The 12300-nt window shown below is 36.5% G+C and overlaps 1 protein-coding gene across 1 annotated transcript in view; it reads left to right on the top strand.

Moving 5' to 3' along the window:
• Positions 1-12300, top strand: part of TTC7B (tetratricopeptide repeat domain 7B) — a 142683-nt gene that overhangs the window by 23165 nt on the left and 107218 nt on the right. Inside the window, exon 4 of the mRNA XM_033010547.2 lies at positions 11812-11942. Within this exon, the coding sequence (XP_032866438.2) occupies positions 11812-11942 (131 nt within the window). The remainder of the gene's footprint in view (positions 1-11811; positions 11943-12300) is intronic.

Here is a 12300-nt window from a genome sequence, read left to right as displayed (position 1 = left end):
CAGCTTCAAGTTCCTAAGTTTGCTTATATGTCCAAGGAATCACAGTAATTTAATCAAATCTTTTCCCAGAGCTCAACTCTTCTGGCTCTTTTTATTTGACCTCATAAGGATATAGAACAGTTGAAACATAAAGGCATCAGTTTTGCAGAAAGAATTAGTATTATTAATTTTACTTAAGGTAAAAACAATTTATTGGAGAATAGTAAAATATGCATCTTTTCTACCCTGGAATGTTTTTTAAGCTCAGTTTATAAAAAAAAAATGGTAAGAAAAGCAGCTTTCTGTGTTCTGCCTAGATGTGCTGGTGGGGTTTTGCTTCCGATTTCAAGTTTTACACTTAAACATTGAAATCTGTCATATCAAGCCTGATCTGATCTTGACCAGATGTCATTACTTTGGTCAGTTCTGTTGGGTGACTGGCTACCAGTTTACCTGAGCAAACTACTGGGATTTTGCTGGTGTCCTGTTCATGTTCAGAATCATCTTTCTTTGCTACTGTGTTTCCAGTTTGAATGGAAGATTAATAAAATTTAATATCCCTTCTTCCCATGGTAGCACGTTGCATCTATATTGTCTTCTGTGTGTTCTAGAACGAAGTAGAAGTTACAGAGCAGTCTTAAATTTAGTGTTCAATGTCTAGATAAGTTTAGAGTAATTGACAGCTGAACAGTATATGTTTCTACTCAGTAGTATACAGTTAGTTCTCACTCTCTTCCCCCTTCCCCCTGGAATTACTTTTTGCAAGAGTGGACTATAAAACTTCAGTCTGAATTCAGAGGTGACTGTGGCTTGTAGGTGTTACCCAACTAAATACAAGTTATTCTTACAGAGATTTTGTGCTTCATTGGGGTTTGTATTTCTGCTTGCAATTCAAGGGTAACCTGATTATATAAAGGTAAAACTCCTCTGACTATTTAGATTTTTATTTCTTTGCCAATCTTATATTATAATAATATATGCTTAATAACATAGCACCATGTTATTAAGCAGTGAGGGACTGACCGTGCTGCCTGTTGGCAAGCATCAGGCTGCACTGTTCAGTGCAGCAGCCTGCACAGAGGCAGTTAAAGTTTTAGTTGCCATTTTAGTTGCCCCATTTCAATCCAGTTTGGGGCAAAGGCAGTTCCAGTGGATTTGCAGCCTTGTATGCTGTTGTGTAGTGGTCTGATACGGATGTACTTCTGACGAAGGCATAGGGCAGATAGCTAATGGTACATTTTTAGTTGCATTAAAAATTTTTCCTTATTTAAGGTGGGACCACCCCCCAGTGCTTACCTTCTCACTCTGGGATTTCATTCTGTAACCTCAGAGGTGATAGTTTGAGTGGGGTGCTTGAGTTGATGTTTCTTCTACTATAGTGGTTACAGGGTACTTAAATGAGCATGTTGTGCTGTAACCCTAGGCAGTTAACTGTTCACAACAATCCCTTAGAAATGACCTGCTTTCCTTATATCCCTTCTTACTTTTGCTTGTGGAACATATGAAGTATGTCATTCGGTTCTTCACAGCAAAGGAGGATTCAGCGTGTGTGTATGGATGCAACGAAGTGCAAAAATGGGTCCAAGGTCAGGTTCAAGCTAAATTTTGCTGGAGTTTTATCTACTGATGGCTAGAAAGAAGGGGAAGAGAAACAGCAGTAGTGACAATTGTGGGGAGAGGAAATGGAATTAGAACATGGGAGGGGAAGTGAGATCCTCAAACACTTGCTTGACTTGTGAAGAGGGAGTGTATTTATGTATGTGCATGTATACGTATATGTGCATAAATATATATCTGTATGTATTTATGTTGTTAGAAAATATGATGTGACAAAAATCAAAAGAGGAAAATTCTTACTGCCTCTTCAGAGTGTGTCTGAATGCATTATCCATCAAGGTTGTTTATAAACCTCACTGCAAAATCTTCATTAAATTACAATAGTCTTCATTATGAAAGTCTTCATTACAGTCGTCCAGAACATAAAATTTAGTCTTTGCACCCATGCAGTCTTCCATTTGGAATAACTCTGTCATTAAACCAAAGAACTAAAGCTGTTTACTGCCTGCAATGCACTCACCAAGGGGGTCCTCAAATTGTTTATTACATGTATGAATTAAATGCATATATATCTTTAAAATAATGCTTGTAAGTCTCTGTGCTGCTTATAGCTTTAGATGAGGACAGCATATTTAGAAGAATGTGAGGCATAATATGGAATGATAGTAAGTCAAGAAAAGGATTCAAAGGCTCTCAAACCCACCAAGGCAGATTAAATTATTGCTGTTCTTTTCTTGGAAATGTCTAGTTAGTGAAATGCTGCTTCAGATCTTCCAGAGAAAGCTTCTTGATAGATTTGTCAAAATGTAACATTGTAAAATTTCAACAAAATTCTAAAAAAATTGTATCAAATTACCTTTGAAATCCTTTCCGTTTTCTTTCCGTGAAGCTCTGCGCCAGCCTGTGATGTGCAGGGAATCCCAGGGCCTCGGTGCCCGAGCAGCGCTTGGAAGTGGTTCCTGCCTGTCACTCCTCCTAGGGAAAATGTTAAAAATGGTTAGTGTGGTGATAAAGGAACGGCTGTATCTCTTCAGACTGAAAAGCTCATGGGCAGTTGTTTATAATGGTGAGCAAAAAAAGTGCTTTGGAAAGAAATTTAAGTAACGGGACAAGTTGTTTGTTTTGTTTTTTTTGGTTTTTTTTTTTTCCCTGACTCTGGCAACAAAAGCTGCTGCTAGCAGTGGTGTCTAATACCTTATCTTGACTAGAAGAAGATGCAAGTGTGATCTGATGAAAAGTTACCTGCTGCTATGTCCATTAAAACAGCAGAGAGTAGACTAGCCATGTGAATATGCATGAGACAAAGCCTCAGAAACTTGATTAGCATAGGTCAGGACTCAGCACTGTTTAAATATCCCTCATGCAAAAGTTGCAAGGAAGTAACTACCACACAGTACACTGATAGTGTAATTCTGATATTTTCTTGCCTTTCTCCACCATTTTCTGAAATTCACCAGTTAAAAATGGAAGTGTAGTGGTGGACGGTCTTCTTTTATGTGGTTAACTTTGTAGACAGGCATACTTTTATGACCTTACACTGCTTCTTTTTTTTGTGTGTGTGCGCCCACAGAATATAGTTCTGGATTAGATCTGCTTTTTTCTTTACTTTAAGAAAAGAGCTGATTTTGATGCTGTGCTTTTAAGTAATGACTCTGTATATGTATGTGAAAGGTGCTGTGTGGGGTAGAGTATTAGTAAAATCATAGTTTTTGATATTAAATACAGAATTTTCTTAGATAGAAATACTTACATGAAGAAATTGAGCGGGGCAATTTTTAAATGTCTTCTAAAACATAGACATGAAAAGATTGAGCTTTTCAAATCAAGGGGCCACTTAGTATTTGCAAAAACATGCTAATACTTACTTGCATCTGTTGGTTAGTTTTTCTCCCTTTGCTTGTAATTACATTTGACATGAAAGTGGAGGAGAAGCACCTGACAAAACAATTTTCTGTACCAAAATGTCTGTGGTTCCATGTGCCAGCATATTTCATGAGGTTGTGATGAGGGAAAGAAAAATGGTCATAAAAGAAGGACGTTTTGAGGAGGTGGGCTGGTTTGCATGACTCTTGTTGTGGCAAAGTGTTATCCTGAGGTATGAATGTTGCTGGAGCTGGCCCTTGCCTTTCCTTCTTTTGTAATAGCACTTCAGAGGTCCCAGGAGTGGGTCATACCTTTAATATGAAGTTTTAAGAATCAGCTTTTTTTCTTATTTCTGACACAAATGTAGCTTGGACTTTGGTATCGGTTATTAAAGCTGTCTTATGCAGCAAGAGCAAAGCTAAGAAATAAGGCTGGGCAGGGGCCAGGAAGAGGGACGGACAGTCTTGAGACTGTGGTGGCAAGTCTTGGCTCAGAGAAAAATACAGGGGGTTTTTGCACATTTCTTACGTACTTGATATTTAAGTATTTGCTTTGGAACTGCTACCTTGTAATAAGTAGAGTAGATTCCCTTGTTATAAGAGGTTAGTTTTGTCTCTTTAGTATCCATTTGTTTAGTTTCATTACTAGATCAGTTTAACTGGCAATGCTCAGTTCTGAGACTGAGGAAAATCTTAATTTATGAAGAACTGAAATAAGTTTTAATCCATAAAGTAGTTGTTTTGTTTTTATTTTCACGTTAGGCTTGTGTAGCTAGTTTCAACTTTTCCTACTCCTCTACAAGACCAACCAGAAAAAAATTCTGTATGTGCTGTTACCATACAGAAGCATATATTTAGAATCCACTTTAATAATGGCTGAAGATAATATTCTCCTAGGGATATGGCCTCTGGGAACACGACAATTAAGTTTCTGCAAGTTTTCAACAGTATATGAATGAGGTAATATACCGGAAAGCACACATAGGCATTATTCAGATATTATGCATGGCAATCTCTCCTATCTTTCTAAGCAATTTTTGTTTGCTTATGGAAGCAGAGATGAGATGCATGCACAGTGGGATATCGAGGCGTTAATTTGGGGAGGTGCAAATTGTCAGTAACTTTGAAATAACATATATGTTTAACTAGGAATTAAGCTTATTGAAATCTTAGGTAATATAATTCTGATACTGCTGCATAGGTCAAAATACATAATTGAAAATTGAGTTTATAATACTTTACAAATTAGTGAATCTTTCTACAAATGCTTATAGATGAACAGCAATTTACAGGTCTGACATTTAGTAAAGAAATTGTGTTTATATTTACTGTGGTGTATAGATTAGTAGACTATTCCAGGTATCTGTCAAGATGGCTGTGTTGTATTACAATAGCAAATTCTTGTTAAGTATGTGAGGGATGTTGTCTGTAAATTAGACTGTGACATTACAGGATTGTAGTGTTATTGCTGCAGGCCGTTTTACGTCTCATATTGCCTGTTCAAATAACTGTGTTTATATTTAGATGATGTATGTTGAGTAAGGTGAGACTGTCTTTACTGCTGCTGACCCACATTCAAATTTAATGTTGCATTTACCAAGTTAAATGATTGGCTATTAATTAGTTCTATTTACAGAAACATGGAAATACTCATTAGGTTCAGTGGAAGTGTCAGGTGCATGTGAATTGCTACTTTGCAGTTAGCAAAAGATGCCGCACTTAACTTTAATCATATACGATTGTAATGAGATCTTGTGCACTGCTAGCCTGTGTCAGCAGACACCGGGCAGCTCTTCGTGGAAGAATGTTAAATGAAAGCTCTTTTAGTTATTATGCCTCATTAGGCAATGGGTCCCTCCTCCCATCTTGCATGTTGCAGCCTGTCAGCAAGCAGGTTGCAGACCACGGCTGGGAAGCCTGTGCCATAGATACTTCAAACTCTGTTGTTAAAGCTTGTCTTTCCCCAGTCTATTTTTATGACTTTTGCCCTGTTGGAGCAGGGACTGGGGGGGAACTCAGGAGTTTGTCTTGCTTTCCTCAGTGCTGCCTTTAGCTCTGGTATTTAAAATCCAAACACTGAATGAAAATAATATTCTTCTTATTAAAATAGACTTCCTCAGGACTTGAGTGGTTTGTTGGTGTGTTTTTCGTGTTCTTAGTTTCTTCCACATCTTTAGAATTACTTCAGAACCTTGCCTTTGGCAGAGTGAAGAGAAGAAGCAAATATTGGGCCAAAATTAAAAATTTAAGTGATTCTGGCCTTTTTTCTCATACCACAGGAAGAACCAGTGTCACAGCGGAGCCTGGTCTTTTTTCCTCAGAGGTGCTTGTAGGAGCAATCCTGACAGTTTACAGCAAAACAGTGTAAATTCCATAGTTAAACCATCTCCTGTTTCCTGAGCAGATTTCTTCCTTGATGACCTCTCCATATACTGGTGTGCTGCTCTTCTGCTTTGGGGAGAGTTCATCAGAGAGAGATTCACTCTCCCCAGGATCTAAAACAATCATCAATCCTTGTCCCAGCTTTTATCTCTAGTTTGAACTTTTTCAGCCCCTCTAGAATGTGCTTGTCTGTCAAAGGGCTGTACTGTAAAACAAGAATTGGCTGGCATGTGGTTCTTAAGAAACAAATGCATATGTGAAAATACTGAACTATTCTGTTTAAAAATATTATAAAAGTCTATTTTTTACTCTTAAGAAATACAAATATTTGAATGCTATTACATTTAGAGGAAAAGGGTGACCAGCTGTTTCACAACCGTTATCTCAGATAATATTACAAGAAATCCCCAAATATTGTTGTGGTTTTATTGACTGCTTGGATTAACAAGTAGGTGTTCACTTCAGAAGAGATGAGTTTTCCTGTTTTGCTTTTCTCTTTAACTCTGAGAAACTTGAAGATGCTTAGAAACACTAGCATAACTACGGCAGTAGAAAAGCTGTACTAATGAAATTACATTGCGGTATGAGCAGACGTGATAAAATGCTGTCTTCAGCTCTGGGAAGTTGTGCTTATGTTGCTCTGGGCGTCGTGTAGAATGGAATTTAGGTCTCTGTAAGTAGTCTGTGTTTAAAAGAATGGCTAGCTGGAGTAGCTTCCCTTAAATTCAAGTATGCTGAGAGAAGGGGGTATTGACCTTCTTTCTGATGCCTTTTCTGGAAAGCCAGCTGGGTATGAAACTAGCCATAGAGAAGATCTTGCGTCTTTACAGTTGTTGGAGACTTTTTTCCCTGTGCCTTGGCATGGGGGGATGGGCAATACAGGGCACTTGAAAAATCAGAGAAATTAATTTTTTGTGTTTCCTTGGATTGTCTGAAGGAATAGGCAATTCCTACTAAGACAGTGTCTCTGCAGTAACTGTGAAAGTAAGAGGTAGTTTATTACAAATACATTTCCCTATTCTCTATTCTTACTTTTCCTCCTTTCCTTTATAATAATTACTTCACAGATACTGCTAGGGAATTGAAGAGGAAAAAAATTCATGCTTTGCTTTCTAAAACAATTCTCTGCAAGCAAGTCACAATCTTTGATTTGAGGACTTCTAGAAATAAGTCCTTCCCTTCGGTGAGATTAGCAGTGTTTGTTCTAAGCTCAGAAATAAACTGTGGGAGTTCTTGATATCAGTAGCTCAGATTGTTTCTGTTCCTCTTTCAAAATGATTAATAAATGTTTGCCATAGTCTATATAATATTTTGTTCTAACTAAGGAAGCTAAATATGAAGTTTCTTTAAAGGAGATGAAAGGGCTTTTTTGTGTTTACAGCATTTGGAACACTTACCAGTGTTGCTTTGCAAATCATATAGGGAAGAGTAAGTGCCGTATACTCAAACACAATTGGATTTTATGTGTCTGTTGAAGGAAAACAGGAAGCAAACCCAAAAATCCTTATCTGTTGATGTGACTATTTTTCTCTTGCAAAAGCATGTTTATATACTTACGTATAAGATAGTCTTTCACTGTTTTTCCTCTGTCCTTTAACAGTAGATAAACCATGGGGTCCATTATTATTTGTGGTCTCTAAAATTTGTACGGACAAGGTACTGGCTGGCATCACGGAAAATCCTCAGATATACAATGCAGTAAATGTGATAGGCTTTTCTCAGCCTTGTGTTTTTGTTTGGTTGGTTTTTCAATGGTCTCAGTAGTGATCTGGGTGGTAGGAGTGCTTGGTAAAGATCTGAACTGTGCTTTGGATTCCCTTTTGACCTTAGAGTAATTTTTGGGTTACCCTGTATAATGAAATGGGAGTGTTAGTTAATCGGTTTTCCTACAGAACTGTTAAGTCTGCCTTTTTTAAAAGTGCATTTCAAATGAAAAAGTAATTACTGCCATTGTCCTTAACATAGAAATGATCTGTTATCTATGAATAAGCAAATCTATTGCACAGGGATGTCTTAAAAATTGTTAGTTTGTTACTTGTTCTTACTGAGGAGTCTTCTTTTTTGGGTAGTGGTCAATGTGTGCATATATGATAGTAGGGCTGGTCTGCTCTTGCATTTGTAAATAAATGATTTACGTGGCATAAGCTTGACCACTGATTTGAGACCATAGACACAAGAATGCTGCTTGGAATAAGTGATAAAGTTATCTATTGTTTGCTTTCTGAAACTTTTACAAAATACAGATAATTTATAAAGGTTTTGAAGATTTAAAAGAAAATCTTTCATAGTTATCATGTAATTTAAATATCAGGCATAATCTTTTCTTGCCCAAATACTGTTTGTTGTTGTTCTGCTCTTTTGACGAGCAATTTCAGAGCTACTTTGCAAAACATGCAAGCTTAACGAGTACAGACTCGTATTCATTTCACTGCTTCTCACTTTCTTTTCCCTCAGGAGTCATCTTGCTTGATATCAGGACTAGATATGTATGAGATAAGTGTCTTCCCAAAATAAAACTGACCCAGTTTGTTGGAAGCTTTTACTTAAAGGTGATTTTGACTGGAAGGGCTTAAACTTAAAAGCCATGAATATCAAAGTCAATTAGTGATACTAACTGATGTAATATTCTTGAATATAGAATAAACCAAAATAACCAATAGAAGATAAACCAATAGCCATGACCTTTACAATAAATGCAGTAATATTTTGTAGCAGTAACACGTACCTATTTTCCAAATATCTCAAAGCAGTTTATAAACAGTTGAAGAAATTCCTGCCCTTTTGAGGGAGAATAGAAGATATTCCTGCCTGGCACGTGTGGAAGCGAGCAAAAAGGGGAGAACTGACCCAAATATATGCAAAAGTCTTCACAGGCAACTTAGTGTGATACGTATTTCTAAGAAATTAATGTTTTTCTACTTTCTCTGTTACCAATTGCTTGTTCTTTTTTTCAAGGGCCTAATATAATAATCTCTATTTTAATTAACTTTTTCTCATCTCTTGGTATTCTTATGAAGAAGTGAGCCGTATATTACGTGATTCTTATTGCTATGTTGCTGTTTATATCTATTTAAAATTAAGTAATACTTTTGTGTACTTAATACAGTATTTCTTAAATTTAATCTGTATTTAAGAAAAAAATAAACGACTAGATTGGAGTGACTCTAATTTTAACCTGTTACAGAAATCATAATTTATTCAGGGTTCTTCCTCTAGTTGATTTGTTTTCATTTTTAGTACAGTATTGAATTGTAATTATTCCTTGTGTCATCAAAAAAATAGTGTCCAAATCATGCTGTTAAGTGATCATTTCAGGGTAGTCCTCCAAATGAACTTTCTGCCCCAAAGCTTTGTATTCTTAAAATATATGTACTTTCCTGGGTTGTAATAAACATACCAGGAAAAAGACAATGAATAATAGTTGTATAATAAAGTTACTCTAAGAAATTGTATTATATACTTCATCAAAGGACACTTAGAATTTTGTACATCCCTTATGCATTGCTTAAAGTTTCTGTCAGAGCACTGAGGTGCTTTCATATCTTAAAGAAAATTCTCACCTAAAATGAGAGAATGTTCTTACAGTGAGTTTTTTCAGATTAAAAAGATTATAGTTGTGGCCATAAAGTATAAATAATAGAAATAATAAATCCAAGTCAAATCTACAAATAGCCAGTTGCGTAATATGTTTCATGTAGTGGAGGATTACTGTGGGGCACTGGCTGTTCATGTCATGGGAGGGAAGGGGTGGGGAGGAGTGAGCCGCTTACCAACTCTGGTGCTTTCAGTCATTTGACATTTTTATTGCCACTCATCAAATGTATTTTATGGTCACCTCAAAGGCTAAGTTTGAAGATGTTTGTGAAGGACGCCACAAACTTTCTATACAGCATCAGTCTTACATTTAGATTTTATCAGAGGACCCATTCAAACCTACTGCAGTAGCAGGATAACCAACCTTTTGCTATAGCTTTTGAAAATTATATTGATTTTTATTTTGTCTTTAGCAGAGTAGTTAGTACTGAAGTCAGGATTTTGTCTTAGCTGGATGTGCAGCTAGCAAATAGAGCTGTAGGCTACGTGTTGTTTACACTGGTAAAAGGGTGGATTGGAGGGTAAAGGTAGCCAACAAACTCTGGTACAGCCTTAAGGCATTCTCTCAAGCTAGAAATACGGCTTGATATTTTTTATACAGATGAGTTATACTTCTACAGAGAGATACTGAAACTTAATAGAAGTTTTAAAAGAATCTGGATGTCACAACTATTGCGTGGGTTTGAGTTTATTAATAAACAAACTCCAGATTCCATGGCTGTGTCTTTTCAAGTTGATTTAGTAAGAAAACTACTGTAATTCCAATGAAACGTAATGTCACCTCCTTACGGTATTGATAAACAGAAACTCTTTGATAAACTATTCTCCAAACTGGGGGTTTGTACTACCTGGCATTCTACAGACATCTGGCCAATATATACCTATGTGTTTGGTATTGTTTTTAGTTTCTCCAGTAATGGATTCTGATTACCTTGGATAATGAATTGAGAATTCATTATTCATTTAAATTGTGAATTATATTACTGTGGGAGCAGTTGAAGGCACTTCAGGATCAACATTTATTGATGATAAACTGGATGAATGACCTGAAATAAATCTCTAAAGAACATATGGAAAGTGCTATACTTCAAATACAAATAATTATTCAAATAAATATAAGGTGGGGTGACTGCAGAGGCAGTTGGCTTGCAGAACATGATCCAGTGATCTGTTGCAGATCATAAACAGAAGATGATGTTTTACTTATATGTAAGGAAAAGCACAGAAGTTTTGCTGATCTGGTTTGGGTTTTGTGTGTGTGTTTTGTTATTGTGTTTGTTTGTTTGTTTTTTTAAGTATCCTATATCAAAAACAGGAGGTCTTTCCTCTTCTCTACTCAGTGCTATTGAGACTCAGGTGGAGCCGTGTATCCAGTTTTGGCACAGTGAGTCAAGATGGAGGTAACTAGCTGGAGAGGGTCCAGAGGAGATGAAAATTATTAGCTGTCAAGGAAGCATGAAAAGAGAAACGAGTGAGAATTGACATTCTTGCAAGCATGTCTCTCTCTCTCTAGATAAACATTGGAAGAATGTTTTGTAAAGAAAGGAATAATCGTTCTGTCAAGAAGACTAGGAGTAATTAATCTAGGGAGGGAGATCTAGACATTTGGAAAAAATACTAATTGTGAGAATTTTCTTAGGAAGGCCAAGGCATGCCTACTGTCAGAGGCTTTTAAGAACAGGTTAGATACGTGTCTGGGGTTGGTCTGGGGTTGGTTGATTCCTTGGTCAGATAAATGTATTAGTATTCTCAAGGTCCATTCCAGCTGTTTTCTCTAATTATCTTGACAATACCTGTAATAGAAGTGGCGTGTATAGAAGATAACATGGTAAGAGTAGTTGGATTTTTGTTTTAGACAAGCAAAGACTTTTTTTTCTCCTTCAAAACACCAGATAATGGATTCGTTGGATAAACCTGAGAGGAAAAGACTTCTGTGCCTTGATGAGAGTGTGCTACCTTTCACTAAATTTAAATGCAAAAATGATACTTCCTAACCCCTTATTTTTTTGAAAATGTATTTGTTTTTATAGGTGCTTCTGCCTTGCACAGTTTAGCATTACCTTGAGTGCCTTTCTTCACCCTGCCTTGGTTTCTGTGATCACACTGGAAAAGTGAAGTTCTATTCAGTAATTTAAAACTGGTGTGGAAAGACACTAGATACTTTTGTAGTAGACTGTCATAATGTCTTTTAAATCAAAAATGCATTAAAAAATTGCTGCTTCGGGTTTTATAACTATTGAGGGGTCACTGTTATTTATATATTTATTAGTGTGTGTATCAGAGGACCATACCTTCATAAGTTTTTGGTAATTTTTTTTTTCTTTGTTTCTTCTCGTGACCAAAGGGGCTTCGCCTGGATTATGTTTTAGGTATAGCATTTTATGATGTTAGTTTTTAATGCTTCATTTGAATTATTATTTTTTTTTTCCCCCTCCAGGTCTCTGTCTTGAGAAGTTGCCAATTTCTTCTTCGGCTAGCAACCTTCATGTGGACCGTGAACAAGAAATTGTTACATGCTATGAGAAGGCTGGGGATATTGCTCTTCTGTACCTTCAGGAGATAGAAAGGGTAAGCTGGGATGACTTGCTTAATGAGAGAATTACGAGGTTCCTCTTTCATTGATGTGGTGTTCCCAACATTTGGGTAACTCAATTAAATATGTCTAATACTTGTTTTCTTAGGACTTCAATGCACACTTACAGCTGGACAATAAATTAGAAGAATTAATAGAAGTCTGGTAGCAGTCCTTCTGACTGTTCTCTCATTCTGATCTCTTAGAAAATAGTGCTAGTACTCTAAAGAGGAACAGAGCTCCTCTGAACTACTGTGTATATACAAGGTACTGATCTTGGCCTCTTGTTACAATGTGGTAGTTCATTTATGAACAGAGGATTATGCTGTCCTTCAAACACAGATGTTGGAGTAT

The sequence above is a fragment of the Tyto alba genome, unplaced genomic scaffold, assembly GCF_018691265.1.
Source record: "Tyto alba isolate M040663 unplaced genomic scaffold, T.alba_DEE_v4.0 Super-Scaffold_18, whole genome shotgun sequence".
Lineage (NCBI taxonomy): Eukaryota > Metazoa > Chordata > Aves > Strigiformes > Tytonidae > Tyto > Tyto alba.
The sequence above is the reverse complement of the archived record's forward strand: the minus strand, read 5'-3'. Positions and strand labels throughout refer to the sequence as shown.